General features: G+C 39.1%; 2 protein-coding genes across 5 annotated transcripts; both read right to left on the bottom strand.

Annotated features, from left to right (window-relative positions):
• Window positions 1-1,030: 1,030 nt before the first annotated feature.
• Window positions 1,031-9,380, bottom strand: LOC101480741 (uncharacterized). 4 transcript variants are annotated; one of them, XM_004566585.3, is made up of 8 exons: window positions 9,099-9,380; window positions 8,119-8,230; window positions 7,957-8,011; window positions 6,455-7,590; window positions 4,924-5,015; window positions 4,695-4,795; window positions 2,688-2,787; window positions 1,031-2,375 (listed from the first exon to the last, which is right to left on the bottom strand). In XM_004566585.3, the coding sequence occupies exons 3-8, from the start codon at window positions 7,973-7,975 to the stop codon at window positions 2,243-2,245; spliced, it is 1,581 nt and encodes a 526-aa protein (XP_004566642.2). In that variant the 5' UTR covers window positions 7,976-8,011; window positions 8,119-8,230; window positions 9,099-9,380; the 3' UTR covers window positions 1,031-2,242. The 4 variants fall into 4 exon arrangements, with proteins under 4 accessions (XP_004566642.2, XP_004566641.2, XP_076733723.1 ...); XM_004566584.3 differs by having other exon boundaries at window positions 8,131-8,230; XM_076877608.1 differs by lacking the exon at window positions 9,099-9,380 and adding an exon at window positions 8,959-9,051.
• Window positions 9,381-12,700: 3,320 nt separating this feature from the next.
• kop (askopos) lies at window positions 12,701-19,383 on the bottom strand. The gene is made up of 7 exons (XM_012923372.3): window positions 19,342-19,383; window positions 17,406-17,468; window positions 16,049-16,652; window positions 15,795-15,916; window positions 15,446-15,546; window positions 15,027-15,117; window positions 12,701-13,762 (listed from the first exon to the last, which is right to left on the bottom strand). The coding sequence occupies exons 3-7, from the start codon at window positions 16,616-16,618 to the stop codon at window positions 13,633-13,635; spliced, it is 1,014 nt and encodes a 337-aa protein (XP_012778826.1). The 5' UTR covers window positions 16,619-16,652; window positions 17,406-17,468; window positions 19,342-19,383; the 3' UTR covers window positions 12,701-13,632.
• Window positions 19,384-23,796: the final 4,413 nt, after the last annotated feature.

Below are 23,796 nucleotides of genomic sequence, written 5' to 3'. Positions count from 1 at the left end.
TAAAAGCAGACCTGGACAGAAAAATACACAATGAAACACTACCAGTTAACAACTGGCCTGCCCAGAGCCTGGACCTCAACATCACTGAAGCAGTGTGGGATCCTCGAAACACAGCCAACATCCAAAGGAGAGCTCTGAATGTCCTCAGAGAAGCCTGGAGAACCATTCCTGAAGACTACTCAATGAAATTATAAGAAAGCTGCCGAGAAGAGTTCAGACTGTGTTGAATAAAAAGGTGGTGATACCAAATAGTGACTTTCAAGCTTGTTAGAGTTGTACAGACCTGCTTTGCATGCTGCATTTCTATGTTTGCTCATCTGTCAATACATTGCTGTACCTCTTTCCCATTTTCATAGCAAATATAAAAATAGAAATACACAAATTTTGTTTTGTTTTTAAATGAGGGGTGGCTCAAGACTTTTGCACAATAGTGCATCTGATCCTAAACAGTCAATGAGACATTTTTGTCCTTTTTGCCTTTATATCAAATTTGCACAGTAGACCAAGCTTACGTTTGAATTCTATTTTTACATTATTTTCTTACTCTCACACTGTTGAACAGCCGGTGCTCCAGCTGAAGGATTGAAAATTAAAACTGTCTTACGCACATCTAAACACTAATTTAATGAAACCAGACTCCGACATGCTGCGATACTGAGAGGTCCGTTACCTTACACACTGCAGGCTTTTCTCCACAGCTTCAAACTTAATAAAATTACAACTTTATCAATTCAGACGTACTTTTCCAGTCTTCCTGCTAACGCACTTTTAGGTGAATATGCTTGGAGTTGGATTAACAAACCCCAGGTTGAGCTGAAAAGCTCACCCTGATTGCTGATGTTTAAGTAAGTGAAGTCAGACATGGAAGAGATATGCTGGATATCCTGAGCTTGTGTCACAGTGCAGGAAAAAAACCCAAACACTGAGAAACCCCAAACATCACTTTCAGCTGATGCCTTTAAAAGAAAGCACAAAGGACATTTGTTTAGGCCACAATCCTAATAAACAGGCACGATTATGAAAAAAGAAATTGCACTGAGAACTGTTTTATTCCCAGAGAGAGTATTATAATTCAGGACACAATCAGACACATTTACACCACCGGTAATGTTGGACGAAGATGAAACAGCTGGTATGTGGGTGACCTGACCTGGCAGGTATGACATAACAGCCTGCCTCCATATCAAACTCAAAAGTGCGTCAGTAAGTGTGCCGCAAACAGCTGCTTGCAAATCCTGATGATAGCGAGCACATGTTTCAACACATTACAGAGTTTTCAACCATTTAAAAAGACATTTCACGTGCCTGAAAAGTTTTCCTGCTTCTTCCCCATATCAAAATATGACAAATCCCTGATAACCTGTGATGTACTGATCCAACTTTCTCAGTCAGATAGATACCTTGGCTGTGAGTATCTGTTAGCCATCAGCATTTCTCACTGTGACGATGAGGCTTGAACATCGTTTTCAAAATTGTAGATGACTGTGGAATTGCCATTAGCCACGCTTTTCAGACGTCAAAACAAATCAACACTTAATTAAAAATAACCAACAATCTAGAAAAAAAAGAACTTGTTAGCGTATCAAGCAGGATATTATGTGACAGCTCGTAGGATAGTGAAGAATTTAGCAGGACAGATGGGCCCGATGTCACTTGGAAGGATGCAAGTACTGGATCGGCACACACCACATTGAAACATGCACCAATTTTTAAATAAAAGACAAACGTAGAATCTAAAGAAAGAAAGAAAAAGCAAAAGTGCAACAACAAAACAGACAAACCAGGCAACCAAATACAAATTCACCCAAGAAACAGAAAAAGTGCAAATATTTGACACAAGGAAAAACGAGCACCTTCCTCCTCAGTAACCCCACTGCCCGATCCACACAGCTGCACTGTACCAGAGGCCCTGCACTTGTATGAATACAGTAATTACCAATAACACGTACATATTTTCTTTTCAGTTATTAAAACATTATTTTTATCGAGAGGAGGGGTCTCTTTGTGTGTGAGGGGCGGAGTACAGCTCTCTCAGCAGCACTCTGCACCTTCTTATCGACATCAGTGGAGAGAGCTAAATATTTAAAGCGTGGCTACACTTCACTACAGCGCTTGTGCGTGCTGTGCCTCTCTCCATGACGTCTGAATGTTGCCAGCAGCGAGGTTATGCATGTCTGAAAAGGGCCGTATTACACCATAACAGTAAAGGGTTTTTTCACACAGTGTTTCTTGCTCAGACATTTTAGAGTCGAGGACAGTGGTATCTTTCAAACAGTTTAGGAACTTTTGAAAAGCGTTCGTGTGAGCCATAGTTCTTGCGTTGCCATTCTCGGAGCGTCATCTCTGGCTTTGTACCAAAGCGACTCTGGTAATTTCTGAAATTAAGCAGATTCAGATGGAGATTATTACAACTTTAAATAAAGCTAAACTAAAACTAGATATAAAACATGACATTATGTGCTGGTAAAACTAAATTTAGAGGATATTTTCATTTAATCTTTGACAAATCTGACAAAACAGTCAGGAAGCATTTGATGAACTTCACTAAGATAGTCTGAGACGACTGAACAAAGCCAGACAACTAAAACTAAACTTGATTTTTTACAAAAAGACAAATAAAACTCAGACTCGTTTATTCTGAATCCACAAAAAAAAAAAAAAAAAAAAAATCAAAAAAGGTGGCGTACCGGCGGGTGAAGTCGGAGGGATGCTGCCACCGTTTCCCATCCTTGCCCGCTTTCTCACCAGCAACACGGTTCAGCACACTCAGCAGCTCAGACATGACACCTGAAGGAGGCACAGATGTTAGAACATCAAAACTGAAGGTCATACGTGACTGAAGGGAAGAGTCATGACACAGAGGGGGGAAATAAAACCCCACAACACAAGCTTCCAAGTGAGAGACGTTTACACGTTAACTTACATCTATAAAATAATTACTTTTACTGTCATTACTTACAGTAAAAGTAACTGTATTACTTAGTTATTACTTTCTGTACCACTAACTGCTTATTTAATCAATTAAAAGTCACCAAAGCTCTCTGGACTCAGTAGCCGTGGAGCTCTAAAACTCCATTGCCATTAACATCAGCACTAAAACTGTGCACCGCGAGCTCCATGGCATCGGTTTCCATGGCCGAGCAGCTCCTGTAGGTGTAACGTGTAGGTGGCCCAGTACTTAGTAATAATTTCACAGATTTATTTATTCTAACTAAAGCTTTGAAATAAATCATACCGGTAACACTACATGCTGGTTGGATTTAAGACAGACCCCTGCATGCAGTAGCTGACAATCGACCTGCAGCAAAGTTTACACACACAAAAAAAAAAAAAAAAACGCCACCAAGCTTAAAGGTCAAGACAGTTTTTTTATTTCTGTGTGGAGGCGAACAGAATCACTTTCCTTCACCTTTAAGTTTGTTTATCGTGTGATCTGATAAAGCACTCTTACTGGCATTTTACCTGCAAAGGTTTGGATAGATTACAGAAACAACCGTGGCTGCTGTCAACTGTAGAAAAATGTTTTCTTTCTCTTCGGCGCGCTGTGTGTGGAGTCAGAGAGGCTCCGCCATAAACAACTACAGCGCCATCCTCGCTGCTGCTGCGTCATCAACTTTCATGTCGGCTAAAAGTGAAGCTGCTCAGGCTGAATCTCAGAATCACTTTTTACAGCCAACATACGTCTACATTTTAGTCGCAAACTCGAGGTAAATGTTAAATGCGTCCTTTACTGTGAAAACATAATCCTTACTTCAGCTAGTTTTCTTCACATGTGACTCAGTAATGGTAGAAACTTCATCTCTGGCTCGTAAGGGCTGACCAATCAGCTTGCCTGACATACGTCTTTGTTGCATTTTCATTACTAGCCATCAGTGCAACATCCTGCAATTACCAGAACCCTGCACACATATTCTTGGCCTATCAATCAAATTCCTTTCACTTCGCTATGTGGCAAACTGAAACGATTTCATGAGAGTAGCATTTAATGTTTAAATGGATCCAGCTTAAAGTTTCAGTTCTAATGTACAGCCATCAGCTGAGGAAAACAACAGCACTGAGAGCGCACTCAATAATAAAATAATTAACTAGAATTTAAAAAAAAAAAAAAGATCATTTCCTGCTCTGTGCATCACATCACCATATTAACGATGTACTGCAGCATTCATCTCCGGTGCTTTTTACAAGAATGTTGCCTTTTACTTTTTACTTTTGAAGCCTTCGTAGATTTTTAACAACCATCTGATAACATTTCTGGAGTAGGTGGCACTCGCAGGGATCGTTTTTTTGTAGAATAAGTCATGATCTGTGAAACACCAAAGATGTGACATTCATGTCGAGTATGTAGACGGAGATTCGTAATTCGGGGCCCAGGCCAAGTCCGATCCAGGTTAAAGGTTACTTTGTCAGAAAGTGAAACAATGTTTTCAATTTGTACCTTATCCTTGAATTCATGAGCACATACTCACAGCACAGCACACATAAAGCATCAGCTACAATCAGGCTCAGAGGACTACTGAAAAATCATTTCAGGGAGTCATTGCCATGATGTCTGCCACCATTTCACGCATGTTTCCATAAATATCATAGTAAAAAACATTAACTGTCAGTTTCCTCTGAGGTAAAACATCAAAATAAATATTTAAAATAGGAGAAGAAGAAAAGAAATATGGGAGAAAAGAACAACAGGTTCTTACCATTATGTGCTCCTTGTTTCTCTTGCATGTGTCTCATTACTGAATGGACATAGAGTCTCTTTTTCTTCTCCCAGTCTGACCTCCTGCTGAAGATCACAGGCCTGAAAAGATACAAGCACATGGCCCCACAAATCTGTAAATATCAGGCTTCTAGAGAACAGGCCGAGCGCCTCTAAAAACCAGAGCGAGGCTAGTGTGGTCCCACTGCTCCCCCTAGAGGTAACAGTACCTTTGAGTCCCGGAGCACTTGGCAGTCCGAGCACGCGACTCTTCCTCTGGTTTTGTGGTTTGCTGGCATGGAACAACAACTTTTGATTTCACCTTGAGGAAGCACAGAATATTTGTGTATGATTGCTGGGTTATCACAGTTTTTTTAGCTTTACAAATATCATTAATTTGAGAAAAACTTTTAGAGCATTTTCTTTGAACTCTTAATATGACACAAAACACAAACAAATATATTTTAGTTAATAAAAATTCAGGTAGAGCTGATGGGCTACACGGGCCACAGGAATCATGCTGACCTAAGGGAGTATTCTGCCTTGCAATGTTATCCTCACAACCAGAGGAAGGTGGGTAACAAACCCTGACACCAAACCAGGGAGAGACCCTCAGTGAGACAAAGGAGAGCTCGCCAATGTCAATCAGCTTAGAAAATATCTGTGTCGATCCACTATAGCTCAACATTTACCTCTCCAGAAATGCCCTCGAACACGACTGTGATCAAACTGATTGGTAACAATATGCTGTGTAAAGAGCTCAATCATGGCAAACACATGGATTTATGCAGAGATATTCCTCCAAGTGCACCACAATCTGCTCAGTTCAGCTAACATACCCCTGGATTAGCGAGGGTCATGATTTCCAAGTGTTACAAATGACAGACGTTACTTTTGTCTTAAAATATACGTTTTCCCTTGTTTTTAAACCGCAAAAATGGGCCTAGGTGCTATGACGTCACCATTATTTTCATCTTGGGTAACTTTATATTATGAATCACGTTGTGATGAGTGAAGGGTGGATTCTCAGTGAAACCACAGTCGATGAGCATACCCTCGATAACCCGCCTTTTATGCCTCTCAAAATGATCAAAATGTATAAAATGTACTTAATGTTTTACTCAACATGACATAAAACGATCAGCAAAGTGTTAACAGAGTTCACAGCTGCGGACTGATTTACAGTCTTTTTTTCACAGTCGCAGCTATCGCCCCCTTGACGGCAGGTTTAAGGCACTTCTGTGTAAGCTTCATCTTTCATATCCAGAAGACGCATCAATATTTTATAATTCAATACTGGCTTTTCAGACAAAGAGGTTACATGGGGTTAAGTCTGTTTAGGCTACGATACCAACTTGATTGTTTGTTAAGATTTCAATTAACACACATCTTCCAAATTGTCTGAGATGCACCACTGCACACGTCCCTAGTAAAGCATGCTGCATTAGAATGGAGTTCAAAAGCATCACAAACTCACTGAAGTAATTTGCTTCCTGATAGAGAGATTTGGGACAATTGGGGCCAATTCTCTGCACTATTTTGGCTCTTACGGCTCAGTTATGGCACTGGGCAATGTGAGGTGGACCCGTGGCTGAGATAGGAGCCAAAATTAGGCCAAACATTCATTGCTATCTGGGTCAGGACAAAACTTTGTCTGATTTATTTGGATGTTCTTGTGTGTTCTTGCAAAAAAAAAAAAAAAAGAAAAAAAAAAGAAAACATATACAGAGCACTGCTGTAAAGAACAGGAGCAAAGTGTACCTGTACTTGAAGAGGTAAGGTATTTTCCCAGGCGTCCTCCAGATTGGTGTCTTCTGTACTGTGTCCAGATGACTCTGATGCCAGACGTCTGTCACTAGCAGTGTTTGGCCTGACTTTGCCATACGGAGAGGATTCAAGCGTGGGAGGACCGATATCCCACACCCCCTCAGTCTCACCTTCTAAACTCTCCACAACGGAGGTCATCAGCTCCATGAAAGGCCCACTGACAGCAGGACTCAAGTCGTCCACTGCAACAGTAAAGCCTCCAGAGGTCACAGTTTGTTTATTATATTGTGGCTTGGGTGATCTTTGAGGATGACAGCCATTCTCAACCACCCTGAGATGGGGATTTGAGTTACCAGTGAGCTGTTTAGAGTTCAATAACCCATCTCCTTTATGGTCATTTATGGAGGAGAGAGATACATAGCCTCTATCATCACTGACTCCCAAACTCTCTCGTCCAACTCTTCTTTCCATCTCTTCTAAGTGTTGAACAGCAGGAAATTGTTTCTCTGGAAACGTGTTGCAATGTGGAGCTGTGCAGCTTTCTGCAGGATCCAAATTACCTGCTGCAGTGCAGGTATTAATGGGATTGAGGTAACATATTGTATTTACATCATAGTCAAACACAGGGGAAAATTTTAAAAGGATATTCTCAGATGTAATATGTTTTTGTACGATCTCCTCTTCACCTCCTGGATCTGTGGAGGATCCACACTGCTTGATGTGCTCCGAGTGTAGCCAAGAGTTCACAGGCTGTTTTACTGCACTCCCAACATTTTGCTTTTTAGGTAAAGGTTCAGGATAAGACAATGTTGATTGCTGTCTCACAAAAGGGCTGTAATAGTCCGTAAAACACTCGAGATCAGGGGACAAAGCCTGTGGACTAAGGGGCTTTTTTAACGGACTAACATACCCTTCATCAGGACTGGAATAGTACGGTTTCCTTTTATTTATCCAGTTATTACGGACCTCAATTTCTAAATGATTAAATGTAGAAAACCTTCTCGATTGCTGCAGATCAGCCTTTCTGTTACAGGTCATCCTTGAATACATGGAAAGAGGTTTCAAACTTTCGCATATGGGTGGTTTCAGACAGCAGACCATCACGTTATTTCTTGCTTTTTTATCCATACCTGTTGAGGGTGAAGAAAATTCAACATTATCAGTTATTTTCTTCCCAGCACACGCGATTTCTGGGCTGACCACTCAAACCTTATGCCATTTATTTGTTCCCCCATTTTTGTTTAGAAAACAAAAACCTCCAATATAACAAAAGTTTTCCAACTTTAAACATTTAGCCAGCACAACACCAACACAAATATTAATCACAACTTCCATGAATGTCCTCCTAGTTGCTCAAACTAACCAATACACTGTCGTATCCCACAGTAAAACTTAAATAACACAAAGGTCACTTGTCTTGTTGTGTTGTTATGAGATCATGCAGTCCACACAACCCATAAGCTGTGAGTTTTAAAATCAATTTTGCACTTACTCACCCAGGACTTTATGAGCCATCTCCACCTGCTTTGTCCTTTTGGCTACCTATTGTTGCTGTCAAAGCCAAACACAAAGCACAGTGTCATCTTCAAACTTTTCTTAAAGGTTATTATGCAAAGTTTTTACCAGTGGCTCCATAGTGTAATGGTTTACACATTCACCTAACAGGATACCTGGTCTGATCCCAGGACAAGGCACCAGGCTTGTGCCCCCCGAGTTCTGGCGTAAAAAGCTGCAGATCAAACCTGCAGAGTTACCTGCTCTGACGACCACCTGTAAATAAGCAAGCAGCCAAAAGTAGCTTTGGAATTAAAAATAATAATAAAATAAATATTCACGGTAGAATAAAAGCAAAAAGGAAAATACAAAACTGCAAAGCAACTCTAACCTAACTCAAGTAATCTCCAAACTAACAAAAACTCCAAACACTAACATGCACAAACAACTCTAATATCACCCCAGGGAGGGTTTGAGCTTCCCCCAATTTTTTAAAAAGTGGATTTACATTTAAATCAACAACAACAAAAACTTTTTCTTTATGTAAACCCAGAAATTCAATCACCACATTACAAGTCACTGATTTGAACTGTGCGGTTTTGTTTTGATCTTTTTTTGTCTTTGAGTTCGATTTCGGGGGGCAGCAGCCTGCTGTTCAACGCGTGAGCCAATTAAAAAATAATTTTCCCATTTATATTGTTAGTTAACGTAACTTAAATTATGTTGAAAATTAAATATAATGCTATGGGTTTGGGGAACTTTGTACATTCTCTAAAAAAACAAAAGCAAACTATATCACCACTAAAAACACTTGCGTGCATTTCACTTTAGTTTTTTTACGTTTCGGTTTATTAGCTTAGAGTTAGCCAAATGGTTAGCCAAACAGCCGAAATCAGTTTAGTTGAGCCCAAACGTTCCTCCGCACTTGGTTAAAGACAAACTTTTTGTTGGCCTTAGGCCTGGAGACTCTAGCCCCGCGTTATTTTTTATATTACTTAACTTACTTCGCACCTGCTCGGTCCTCAAAAACACACGTCCTTGCGCACGCTCAGGGCTAACATTAGCTTTTAGCTTGTTACCTTCATCGATATTTTGGATATGCTACAGCTATAAGACCACACAAATAACATGAAATAAAACTCACCTCTTTCTTGGAAATTAATCTGCTAGACACGCAGACGCTTTCCTCTCTCGGTAGCGCGCACAGGTGTTTAAACACACGACGCACATAAAGGTTAAATGAGCAGGCGACACCGCAAAGCTTAAACTTGAGGTGAACAAACTGACATGAAAACGCTCACATGTTGTTTACATCTGTGCTAACGCGTCTGATTGGCCAGAGGCTTAAAGTACATTTAAAAAGATTAGTCTATATAGTTATTTGTGTCTCTTCAGTTTAGGCCCACACACTGGAGTAAGGTTACGGTTTACATGTTAAATGTCACTGCCCTTTTATTGACTTTATTTTAATTGATGTGTCATCTGGCTTTATCGATAAATCCAGGGATCATCTGCAAATCAACTAATAATCTTAAATATTGATAATAAAAATGTATTATCTCCAATTTAATACTTTTTTGGATAACCTTTTCCTTTCATAAATGAAATTATTTACTTGTATTACCTAAACCTTTATGATGTGAAACAAATGACAAATATGCAAAACACAAAGTCATCAGAATGAGGGTGAATACTTCATATAATTCCCGTGTGCAACACGGTGCATTCATGCCCCAGGTTGACTTTGTTCAGGTAATAGGTCTGTAAACTGGGGAAGCCTCAAGTTCATCTAGATGTCAAATTCTTCCCAGGCCAGCTCCTCCTCCAGGGATGGATACAATATCACTTATTAGATGATTGTGTGCAATACCTTCGTTGTAATCATCCTCAGTCAAGAACTATAAGAGCTCTACTTTTCAATATAAAGCACCTTGAGATAATTGTTGTTGCAAAATAGCAAATTCACTGAAGAAATTAACTAAATTTCTCACTTTATACACAATATCCTTTTTCTTAGTATGTCACTGTCACCGTCTCTAAAAATTAAAAATTAATGTGCAGGGGCAAAACCTGCAGACTGATTTATTCTATTCAATTAGTGTTATATGAATATTTTAAGCGAGAGTGCACCATTATGGATCGATAAATCTCAACCACCCAATACAAAGCTGCATGTGAAAAAGGAAAAAGGAAAAGCAAAATTATAACCCCTAAAAAAACTATTTTAAATGATGAACCAGTGCAAATTATCAAAAATGATGGAAGCAATTTTAACTACTATTATAATTTACATCTACTGGTACAAATCAGATTCTTTCTGGGGGGGGGGGGGGGGGGGGGGGGGGGGGGAATCTGAGGAAAGCTCCAACTGATCAACTGATGCTTAATTTTATAACTGTAAGTGTATATTCTGGATTTAAATATAATTAGAGTCCCTTTTATTGAAGCCAAATAAGCCTCCGACTGAATGCTCCTCTTATAGGGGAATTGGTCTTATGGGATGTGATACAAAGATTTTGTGTAAAGCACTCTCTGGGAGACCAGATGAATGTGTGCCTAATTTGATAATAGATGGTCAACAAGGTTTTGTTAAAACGAGACAAGGCTATAATAACATAATGTACTTTATGAGAAAAACAATAGTAAGACACTGTGCTGTTATCACTGGATCCATGCAACCATCTCTTACAGGTGCTCCACAAATATGGACTGGGTGAAACATTTCTGAAATGGATCCGGTTATTGTATACAAACCCGAAAGCACAAGTTTTAACTAATAATAAAATATCAAAACCCTTTAATCTACAGCAGTCAACCAGGTAGGGCTGCCCTCTGTCACCAATTCATTTTGTGTTCGCAATAGAACCTCTGGCCATCGCTGTGAGAGCAAATACAGGAATATCATTTATCAGGAGGAGGAGGAAGAGACCATTTAATTTCTTTATTTGCAGATAATATTATATTTTTTGACTAATCTGAAAGATGGTATCCCTAATTTAGTAACGTTGATTAAAAAAAATGGAGAATTTTCAGGATACAAAATTAAAAATTCTAAATCAGAGTTAATGTTTCTTAATGAGGAAGAAAGAAGAAGGCCTGTTGTGGCCATTTAAAACAACTAAAGCAGGCTTTAAATATTTAGGCACTAGGATCACCTCAAGCCTCAAGGACATCCCCTTGTGGGACTAATAAAGGTATATCAAAGAACCTCAAATTATGTTCCCCTTGTAGAAAAGGTCACGGAAACGCTAAACCATTGGTTAGAGTTTCCGTGCCCAACTAACATCAGCCACCAATTATTTTTGCCCAACAACACCTCCCAGCCTGGGTTGACATTGAGCAAGAATCTGTTTCAGATCTTCCCTTACACACTTTTCTACATCCTTCAGACACTAAGACGTTAAAAAAAAGAATACAAAGAACCCTTTCTTGAAAAATACAATTATAATTTGGCATGCAGCACATAAACATGTGGATGATCCTCCATCGCTTTTGCAATTCACCCCTATTAGGGGAAATGAAACATTTACTCCTGGTAAAAATGGAGGATTTAAAATATGGAAAAATAAAGGAATTCAAAAAGTTAAAGACTTATATGCAGATAGCAGGTTGCTCACATTTGATCAGTTATGTAAGAAGTATTTAATAATACGCCCAAAGCACTTTTTTAAATATTTACAATTGAAAAATTATTTGTCATCAAAACTGCAAAAGATTGCTGAACTTCCACCATTAACAAAAACAGAAGAGACATGCTTTAAGAATACAAAAGGGAAAGGTTTCCTCTCTATATATATTATCATTTATTGATAATATATATAGATAATATATATATCATTTATTGATGCTTTCCTCCACAGACTCAGCAGCAGATAACCTGGATGCTTGGAGACTTAAGATCCAGGAGGACGGATGAAAATGACTAGAACCAGGCTTGCTTAAAAGCACAAAAACAAACAATAAACACACACTTTAAACTCCTGCAATATAAAGGGCTCACGAGAACCTATATAACACCCGCCAAGTTCCATCATGTGTCCAATGATATTCCAGACATCTTTACTAAACGTTTAGTTGAAAAAGGAACTCTTCTCCTTTGTCTATGGGAATGTCCTAAAATCCAGGAATTTTGGAAAGATATCAAATGTCTGTCTGAAGTGTTTAAGGTAAAAATCCCTTTCAAGGGTAAACTCTGTGTACTTGGAATATATCCAAGGGAATTTAAACAACCGAAAAAAACCGACAAAATTACTGGACTATGGACTACTTCAAGCCACAAAAGCCATTGCACTGTTGGGGGGAGTATGGATGCTCCCTCCATGGGACTCTGGAAGAAGGAAATACTCTCTAGGCCTGGAAAGACTAACATATACTGCCATGGGCAAACAGTGGCACTTTGTGAATATGTGGAAGCCATATATGGATATTTTAGGGAGGTGAAGGATGTTTATGAGAAAGAAGGAAAAGAGGGGAGAACCTTGTTTACCCAAATTCCTCGTATTACTGTGAGAACTATGCTTATTTGTACATTTGAATATGATGTAGGCAGGTTTGATGTATGGATGGGTGTGTGAATGTGAGGGTGTTCAAATGTATGTTTGTATTGTAAAACACAACTTTTTAATTAAAAATATATGGGGGAAAAATACAATTAGAGTCCTGACACTGGACTGTATTTAAATTTGTCTGATTATGATTATTATATATTTTTTTTTAAATAAATGGCCAAAGACGACAGTAAGAATCAGCCATGGAAAAAGAACGTTTAATGCAACAATATAACCATGTTCATAATTTTTAGTTACTGAGCAAAATCTTTAAATATTTACACCAACGCTGAGTAAATATTTCAAAGAACAGTACCTAGAAAGTGCAGATGCTTCTTTGTTACTTCGTAAGTAAAACTGACATAGTAACAAATCATCGCTACTGTAAAGTAAAAGTGCAATAAAAGACGCACAAAAACAAAAGGTCCAAAAACAAAGAGCAAAGATAGAAATTGAGTCTCATTGTTATTGGATTGGAAGTCTGTTGTCTGCTGCGTTACAACCCCAGAGAGGAGACCGATTAACAGGAACACATGTAAAACACTGGCAGCCACGAGTGCCAACCCCAGCCTCCTAGTAGATCCACCAATGGTATGCTTTTGAAAATCTTAGAGGACTTCTTTCTCTATTTGAATTTTCCAAAAGATTAAGAAAACTTCACCTCTGTCCCCGAGGTCAGTGAGATTCAACGTCACCTGAGTGTTTTAGTAAATTAACCTGTGGTATAAATTTGAAAATCCGACATCACCTCGAGTTTTCACATTCACACACTCGGGTGGTCCTGGCCGCCCACCCTCAGGGTGCTCCCATCAGGCTTTTACAGCAAAGGAGTAAAAACTAACCATATGCAGAGTAAACATGAGACAAATATGAAGTAGCAAATACCTAAAATCCAAAAATCCAAGTCAGTAATTCAAGTTTAAGACATTCTTCAGTGATTCAGACTTTCACAAAACAAAATCACTGAAAACATGCATAAGTTTTTAAATTAGGAGGAACGTGCATGCATTTGAAAGAAAAGTAAATCAAAAAGCCAGAAAGAAAACCTAAATACTCAAATATATACATATACACAAATATGTCTTGAAAGTGTAGTTTTTCCTGACGCGTCTATAAACCACAAAGCTGAGTTTACGGACACGGACTCCTTTCAAAGATCTTTGGTATCTTATCGAAGCGCTTGTGCATCAGACAGTTCTTGGCCTGCCATTCATCCAGGGTCATCAGTGCTGCTGCTGGCCCAAAGTGTCTCCAGTAATTTCTGAAAATAAGGGCAGAAGACGGCGTAACTATGAAGTTCAACATCAACAAAATGGGTGTCATGGCAGTGATTATCAGCATTCTGTTGTCGGAGGCAGTCTGCTCCCGGCGCTCCACTACATGCTGGTCTTTTAACCCTGGAGTCTTTAGTAAGTTCTTATAACACAAAATAATGATAAAAATTAAATAAAAAGAATGAATAAAATCAACAGGCAAATATGCCACACATAAATCTCATAAATAACATTAATTATTAAAAACAAGACAATAAATGTCTCCCACAGGCGATAACTGTTGCTATAAATAAGATGAGGGTAATACTTCATGACTTAAAGTTACTTTAAGTGCTGCTGCTTATTTCGACAGAAATTAAACCTATGAAACTTTAAACTGAGTTAACCTGGGATAAAGTACAAAAACATGAGTTTTTTGCATCACCAACTGAACACATGCAAATTCCTGCAGCAGCAGCGCTGTGTGTTTAGGCAGAAAATAGCTTTAATTAAAAACATCCGAGTATATCACACAAGTTAAATATACAGGGTTGACACTGAGGTGCCCTCTTACTGTACTTTATTTTTCCCCTCTGCAGAGGATGTGCAGATAGTACAGGTGTGCAACTACTGCAGTGTGTAGTTGCTGGAGGTTTTTAACTTTTTTTGTTCTCTGTTGTATTATTGAAGGGACTACAAAACAATACAAATTTTAATTTACAATATAAAGTGCCTTGAGATAACTGTTCTTGTGATCTGGCACTGTAAAAAATAAGTGAATTGAACTTGTGCTTTACATTGAGGGATTGTACCATGAGGCAGCCACAGGCAGGAATGATTTCCTGTGTTGTTCAGTTGTGCATTTAGGTATTCTCAGACTCTCACCAAACCTGCTCATGTGACTGGCCAGCACGTCATTGAGTGGGTTGGAGGAAGTGTCCAGCATTGTCCTCAACTTTGACTCAAAGTCTAGCTCCATCCCCACAGTTTTACTGCCCTTGCAGATCAGTTTATGGACCCTGTTGGAACCCTTCAACCTGCTGCCCCAGCATGCAAGTAAACATAACCTGCTCCTGACAAGTGTATCCATTCAGCATAATTTACTATGCTCATCCAACCAGGAAGAAAAGCCACCTTCATAACACTGAACCTGCATGAAACATCTAGTTAACCCATTAATCTTGCTTTGCATCATTCCTCAGATCTGCCAAATGATTGCTTGAAAGTGAGACTTCAACATAGTTATAAAGAACTGCAGAGAGCGCGATGTACCTGCGGGTGAGGTCAGAGGGATGCTGCCACTCGCTGCTTTTCACGCCTGCTGATACACAGCTCATCAAACTCCGGAGCTCAGTTGTGACACCTGGAGGAAACAAATGTCTTTACCCTGCATAGTTTAAGTATTTTTAGTTTGTTTCATTTGTTTGTTTTAAAATGTCTATACTACACTCCTCCACAGTACTGTAGACAGAGCTTAAAATGTAAAAAATAAGCTGTATCGTGCTGAAATTTAAAAACTGTTCTCTGGTGTTCCTTCTCAAAATCATGTTCTAATAAATCTATATAATGTGTAAATTAATGGATATTTTAAAAAGGAATGCATAACAAAACAGTAAACAGGAGAAAGGCCTGATAATTTAGATATCAGAGTGCTCCATTCTCTTTGCGCAGACACTAGGTCAGCTTCTTACCATTACTGACTCCTGGATTCTCATACATATGACTGACAACTGAATGCACATAGAGCTCCTTTTCCTGCTCCCACTGTAATTCACTGCCGAAGACCATGGATCTAAAGGAAAATAAAAACACCAAGTTCAATCTAATCATGTCAATCATGAAATTATGAAACTATAAACACAAAGCCTGCTCAGCTAAGAAAAGATACATTAAGCTGCAAGAAAAAAACAAAACAAAAAACAATAAGGCAGATACAGACAACCTTGACATCACAAAGCCATGAAAAAAAAAAAAAGAAAGAAAATGTGTGAGTTACAGTAACATAGCTCCCTCTAGTGGTGGCAGTGATTACTACAATACCTCTGAGAGGCGCTCTTGCCAGGCTGAAGGGTTCTGATGGGCTTTGTCGCCTCCGTCTTTGGGACAGAAACAACACTGCTGTCCGGGGTGCTTCTGTTTGAGTTCTGTACTTTGGATTTAACCTGAGAAAAAAAAAGTCAAAAGGGCAATTTGTGTAATGTCCAAGATTTACGTAAGTGATCCCCAATATTACAGTTGATATTTATATTTAAAAAGTAATCCAGGCAAATAAGATAAAGGCTGAGGTAACATACCTGTACTTTGAGGGGAAGAGTGGCTTCATAGCTGGTTTCCACAGCAGTGTCTTCTTTCTTCAGTGTGCTTTGGACAGGCTCAGTCACATTTTCCTGCACCTCCTCCAACACCTGACAGCTCTGCTCTGCTTTCAATTTGTCCGTTTCGCTGTGGCACATAGAGGATTCAAATATTGGAGGACCGATATCCCACACCCCCTCCAATTTACAACTTTCCAAACAATTAGTGTTCACGTGCTCCAAGAGAGGTTCGCAACTACTTGGGATCAGGTTGTCTACTGTGACGGTAAGGCATCCAGAGGTTGCAGTTTGTTCATGTACCCGTGGGTCAGATGAAGTTTGGGGATGATAGTCACCCTTGGCTGAGTTAGTTGTAAGCTGTTTGGAGTTCACCAACTCGGCCTCTTTATTTTCATTGATAAACGAAAGCGATATATAGCCTTTATCCTCTTCCACGTCTTTTACACTGAGACACGTTTCCCTCTTCACCTCATCTGCTGGTTCTTCTGCCACAGTGAGTCCAGCAACGGGAAACAGCCCATCTTGAAAGATTTGGCAACTGCGACTCATGTAGCCGTCTTCATCTTCCAAAAATCTTAAAGGGCTATCGGGATTGAGACACAAGATGTCATCCACGTCACAGTCAAATGTCGGTGAAGGATTTAAAACCCTCTCATGCATCAGATCTTGTGCTTTGGTCTCTTTTTCGAGAGATCCTCCTCTTTCTGTGGAAGGCCCATATTTTGCATCTTTTGAGAGCAGCTGAGAGCTCACACTTTCTTTTATTTCACTCCCAACATCTTGCGTCTTAGCTGTCAGTTCAGGATTCAATGTGGAAAAAGGGGATGCCAATTCCTGTTTCACAGGAGTGCTGTAACATTCCACAAAACACCCCAGGTCAGGGGACAAAGCCTTTGGATCAAAGGGCTTTTTTAATGGGGTCACATAACAGTCGTCAGGACTGGATTCATGCAGTTTTCTTTTATTTGTGCCATTGTTAATGATCTTAATCTTAAAATTAATAAATGGCTTAGAAAGCCGTCTCAACTGGTGCACATCAGCTTTTTGGTCACAACTGATGATCCCTGGACAGACAGAAAAAGGTTTCAACTGGTCAAATATGGGTGGACTGAGTCTTCTGAATATATTTGTGGGATATTTGTCATCTAGGTCTATTGGAAAAAGAACGGGAAAAGCACCATTTTCTTTTTTTTAGTCATTAAATAATTGTTCAAACAGAAGTTTATATCAGATTAACATCTTTTTTTTTTCTCCTTAATGCATTAATGGGCAACACTATACAACTCTTGGAAGAATATGAACTCCTGCGTGTCAACAGCATTTCCCCAAGACTCACTGTGGATTCTTTGCGCCATGTCCTTTTCTGTGCTCGTGATGAATGTGTCCTGGATTCCTATTCCTTCAGTTTAAGGGAAGAGAAAAAATGTACGCCTCTGTGTTTACATCAAGTCAAGGGCGCATGTTGAAAAGCACAGAAAATAAAGATTACACTGTTCCATGGAAATTTCTTTCATTTTTTCCTCTTTTTTTGTAAGTTCTAGGTTTTTAGAAACTCAGCAAGTTTATTCTGTTCATCTGGATGCAGCCTTTCCAGGGGGAGAAATATTTCATCACTCATCCAAGTAACTTCCTCAGTCTCAGCTGACTGCAGGCATGTCAGTATACAGCTGTACCGTTTATAAGCTTGAGGAAACCTGCAGTCAGCTGAGACTGAAGTCGCCATTTGGATAAGTGATTAAAAGCTTTTCCCACTGAATCTGGATGATGATATTTCAGGATTTCCCAAACTGAGTTACTGAACATGCATTTAAAGTTACCAAAAAGATTCAGACTTAAGTTTTCGTTTATGAATTAGCATTTTTATTTTGTTTTGTTTAAAAAAAAAAAAAAAAAAGCTTTGGCTCTATGTTAATGCAGACATCATCATACTCTGCCCTGATTCATATTTAATCCATGCTTATTGAATACTGAGCAAGACACATGAAGCTCCAGTCATCCTTTGGAGAGCTTAACAAGTCCTAGCCACAAATGCCATTAGTGAGCTCTTAGATTAGTCTGTGAATGGGTGGATGACTGGATGTGTATAGAGCTTTGGAGTCCTTAGGGACTAGTAAAGCGCTATATAAATACAGGCCATTTACCATTTAGATTATTATTGAGATCATATTTTTTAAATTTATGTGCAAACAAAAAACAAAAAAATGGAAACACTATTGGTGTGGAGCAGGGGTGGGGGAACTCCAGGCCTCAAGGTTTTCAATATCACCCTGGGTCAGCAGACCTGAAGCCAATGATTTGTTCATTACTGGGCATGTGGAGAAGGTAAGACATGTTAAGGAGGTAATTTACCCATTTGAATCAGCCGTTTCGGATCAAGAACACATCTAAAACCTGCAGGACACCAGCCATTGAGGTCTGAAGTTCCCCACCCCTGGTGTAGAGGGAAAGCTCTACCAAGGCCCACACTGAGAAATCAAAGTCACATCAAATCATCTCATTCAGTCTTTTCACATACAATTTGGTCAAACCACAACTATGCAGATATTTTACTCCCCATTTGAATTGTATTAATAGCAATAATAAAAAAAAAACTAGCTCTACCTTCATAAATATAACAATTACCAGTATTAATACAATGAAATCAAAATGATAACCTGCCAAAAAACAAACAAAAATAACAACGTGTGTACTCACTTGTGGCAAAGGACTTATTTTGACCCATTAAGGTAATAAGGCGCATTTACACTGAGTCAATCACTTTCAATTTAAAGACCAAATACCGAAAACGCTAAAATATTTCAACCTTAGAATATGACTGCATTACATAATAAAATTTCACACAGCGAATACCACCAACAAAATTAAATAAAACTAAATTATGACTTCTGTAAGTCTGAATCAATGATGTTTGTAGCTATCGCGGATGGCAGGCAAACATTTCTGACACTTCATGATTACTACACCTCGGGTGTATTTAAGGTAAGAGAACTTTTTTAATATTACTTAAAAATAGTTCCCATAAATAATGGTAGCTGATTTATAAAAGCTTAGTTTATTACATGGCTTAAAGCTAACATTAGCTATTAACACACTTAGCTGCCAAGTCCGCTACCCGTTCGAGCAACACCGAGACCCCCCGAGCGGACGCCGAGAACCAGAGGAGCGGATGAGAGCGGTACGCTGCCCGTCTGAGAGACTCAGTAACGGGTTTTTTTATTTTATTTTTTTTAAAACAACTAAATTTAACGGCTTTAATATCAAACCAAACTCACCCGCTGAAGCTCTCACCTCCCGCCCTACTTCCTTCCTTCACTCCCGCGTGCAGGTGTTTAACAGGCGACAGGGAACAGTCGACCTTAATGGGTTGGCGGACTGTTCAGTTCAAACTTCCGGTTGCAAGAATTTAAACTTTCTTCAAATAACTTTAACTTTATTTATGTTTTTAAAATGTGTTAATTACTTATATTTATTTTTTGATTTAAAAACTTTAATAATGAATTAATTAATATTTTAATTACAATTATAATAATAATTAGACCTTTATTCTGTGACATTGCCAGGGGACATTTGGGACATGTCCTTATTTAGGTTCTAGCTTGCATTTATTTTGGGGTTTGGGATTACAAAGCTTATGATACTGGAATTAATTTAGATGTACCTCTATCTACATAGTGCCCATGTACATTATGTGTACAGTTTCTTTCTAATATGACTGTTTTGCAGGTTCTGCAGCTGTGCTCCTGGTTGGACTATGTTTGACTCTCGCTGTTTAATTTTCTACCACCAAACAAAAGTATCTCACAAAACATAATGAAATGCTAAATGGATGCTAAAAGAGTCAGTCAAGCATAATTTCATCAAACAAAAGCCAAGGCCCCAAATGCAGGCCTAGAAAGCAGTCTGCAACCATCTGTCAACCACTAAGGAATAATCTGCAGTCCCTGTTAAACTGCTGGTGAGTGGTTGCTGATGGTTGATGGCAGTTGCTGTAGAAATGATTCCTAAATCAATGGTTAGTGAATGGCTGCCAGTCAATTAGTGGAAAGTCAAAGAAGTATATGAGGTGAAGATGTGAAAAGTGTTACACAATTTGGAAACTTTCCCAGCCCCCACAGAAGGACCAGGATTTTCAAACCTCAGGACAAATTCTCCGAGTCCAGAGTGTGATTTCACAGAACAGTATTGGCTGCTCTTGGAGGGAATCGTGAGCAGAAAATATAAGCGATCACTATCATCAAAATTATACTAAAAAGCAAAAAGCTTTACTTCTATTGTACTGCTGATTTACCTGCAGACAAGAAGAAAATCCATCTTTACCCATGAATAAACATTTTTCCTTTTGAAAAACTTCAAGCAGTTCAATCAGTGAATGCAGTGACATTCATCATGTCTGGTCCTCGAATCCAGCATTTTTGTGTTAACCTTCTTTAACAAAAATAAAAATCTTTTGTTTTCATACTTGTCTGCTTACTATGAGAAACTTGATATTCCTTGTGATATTCAAAGTTAAACAGCATGAATCATTTTGAGTCACTGGATTAACATCACATTACATTTTTACAGTTTGCTTTTCAGTCAGGTGTTGAGTCTGTGTTGGTGCGTGGCAGATTCAGACGTTTGATGAACAAACAGAGAGAAAGCAGCATGACCTGTGGCTGTATACTACCCACACAACATAATTGTGTGAATATAAAACACCCGACAGAGCATCAGTGTGCATGAAAAGTGTTTCAAACCTGGAAAGTACTGATCTGCTCATGTGCGACAGACGATTACTTCCTGTTTATGCCCCACTGGTTGAGACACATCACACCCTCTTCACCTTACTTAAAACAGATTTTATGCAATCACCCAATCATCACCCAGACTGATGTCTGACGTCTACACTGGGGTTACTCTATAGTTCAGTCACATTGACTCACTGTGCGAGTTAAAGAAATAAAACAAAAAACAAAACATTAAATGGCAGAATTAGTTTTTTAATTGTTAGTAACAGAAAACATTTGGTCACTATTTACTGTTTTAAAATTACAGGATCAAATTGCCAGTGAGTTTTCTGTAATTTTATGAATCTATACATTAAAGTTTAAGCCAAGAGAGTCATACATGTGGTACAGTGCAAGTACAAAGAGTTCTCCTTTGGCTTTTGTTTTTGATTAGGGTGTAAGTGTGGCAGCAAAATGTGAGCAAAAACTCACATGACTGACTTTGATGTAAGTGGTGCCCCATCTGGGAAATCAGACTGTTTCATGTGATACAAGCTGCTACTGTGCAGCACACAACTGCTGTGCATATGATGCCTGACAGGATCTATGCTAATGCACAAATCTATGGTGTGCCCTACACAGAGAGCTTCACCTCTGAGCTGTTGTGTTTGATTATGTGTGATGAGCAGTGTGCTCGGAGCCATTGTTTACTATCAGGCTGAGAGTGCTCTAATGTAATGTAATTGCATCACCAAGGCTCCTTCTGTTTGTCATTACTTCCTCTTTGTTTTCTGGGAAACCAGTCACGCCACAAATGTTTATACACTCTCTCTGTTATTCATAGTATTAGTAACTTTTTGTGCAGCTTAATCTCATGACTTAAACTCCTCCTGACTTAGTGAAAAATGTGAGTGAATAATTTCATAGCAGTGCAACTTTCTGCTGGGTGGATGTTATGGATGTTATTTTAAGCTGTTCATCAAGCCCTCGACCCCTTGAATTTCAAAAGTCCAAATGATTCTTAAACTGAAATGAAAGCAACTCAGGAGGGTTCAAAGAAAACAACAAAGAGGTGAAGGTGCTAAGAACGGTTCCCAGAAGCCTTACCTTTCAACCAGCTTGTGGTCTGAATGGTTTTGTGGTCTGACCTACAGTAAACCTACTGAATCTTACTGGAAATTTTACACATGCATTGTTTGCCATACATGGACACATCAACTCACAAGGCTCGACTTCTGAGAAACCCTTTGGTGGTAAATCACGCTGTGGTGACTGAAGATGATGCAGATGAGGTTAATTCAACTTGGAAGGATTAAATAGGGCTAAATACTAAAATTCAGATCCCGTGTGTGAGAGAGAGCTGGTTGATGAGCTAATTAATTCTTGTGGTGGCGGAAGAAACCAGAGCTCTGGGAGAAAGGACAGGAAGAGCAAAATAATCAAGTCAATCAAATCAAGTCAAGTAAGCAAATAATCACGCCGTAATGTTCTTCTGAGAAATCTCAGCTCTTGTGTTCAGGTGGATGCTACACATCTAGACCCTCCTTCCATCCCTGAATTGCCACAGTGCAAACCAGTGAGAGTGGACGCCATGCAGGACAGAAAGAGTCCAGGAGCGCTGGAGAAGAAGCGCAAAGCACCTAAAGTGCCAGCTCTCCAAAATCCCCCCCACTGGAACCTATTCTTCCACAAACTACACCTAAAACATCCATCCATCTATCCACTTAACTGCTTGTCCAGCTCAGGTTTGCAGGGTAAGCTGCAGCTTATTCCAGCGATAGGCCCTCAAATTGGGGTGTCAAACTTAATTTGCTTCCTTTTATATTCCCAAATGGGCCAGTAAAACCACTACATACGGTAATGACATATACTGAAGAAAGATTATTCCCCTTTTTTAGTGTATATTAAAGTGGATTAAAAAAAATCTTCCATTTAATAAACCTTTTATCAAACAGATAAAACAGACTTCTTAAGAAAAGTCAGTCAGTGTCTCAACAAACATGCATAAAATATGGATGAATGGTTAATAAAAACACTGGCTTTTGTCTTTCTGTAAGAAATAAACATTTAAGGACTCAGAAGAAAAGTCCTCCACCCTTTAGACTCATAACTTTTATCTTGTCTGGATGTCTGGAGGCATCATATTGTATTGTCAGGTATGGCTTGTGCATGAACTCTGATAGGCTGAGATCCCAAACATCTCTGCATTAGCTGCATATCCCAGAAGGAGAAGGAAGGAGGCCCACTTCCCCCCACTGACAACGCCCCGTAGCACCACCGAGCCCGAGGCAGCACCCACATTTCCCCTCACTAAAACACTTTTTTGTACAGTGATGCATGAAGAGCAGAACTTCCAGACAGCACAGCTGCCGTTTCCTAAACAGAGCAAAAGCTAAACAATACTGACAACAGTTGACGTGGTGAAAGTGAGATGGTGAGATCAACGATGCTGGAAACAATGTGAAAGGGAAAGAAGGAAGTTCTGGAAATTTCAGAGGAAATTTCACCTGCTATGTTTTTTGTTTATAGAACAAATCCACAGGAAACCTCATACCCCATGTAAGGCTTACATACAAAGAAAACACAAGGCTCTGTTTTTTCCTCCATTTTGATGGAGCTGATCTGAGGTGACTCTGGGCCTGGAGGTTGGAGACCCCTGTGTTAACCTAACAAACACGGCTTTGGATGCTATACAAAAAAACCAAACACGGCCAGCATGTGTTCAACTGCTTATTAATGCAAATAAACATGCTAATGTGTGTAGACATGGTCAACACAACCTGTATATATCTATACCTATTAAAGTGGCCAGTGAGTTTATATACACACTATAAATGTGTATATACACCCAGTGATGTATCAGCAAAAAAGCAATGATGTGATGTCACAGGGCTTTACTTCCTGTACATGACCCATTGGCAGAAACACATAGTTTACAAACATGTAGATGATTATCAGACAAGGATCCTATATCATCACAAGTTTATAAACATTCATGGCAGTAAATGTAAAGCAATGACA

Source organism: Maylandia zebra, linkage group LG19 (genome assembly GCF_041146795.1).
Source record: "Maylandia zebra isolate NMK-2024a linkage group LG19, Mzebra_GT3a, whole genome shotgun sequence".
Classification (NCBI taxonomy): Eukaryota; Metazoa; Chordata; class Actinopteri; order Cichliformes; family Cichlidae; genus Maylandia; species Maylandia zebra.
Note: the sequence above shows the minus strand (reverse complement) of the source record. Positions and strands in the feature narration are given on the sequence as shown.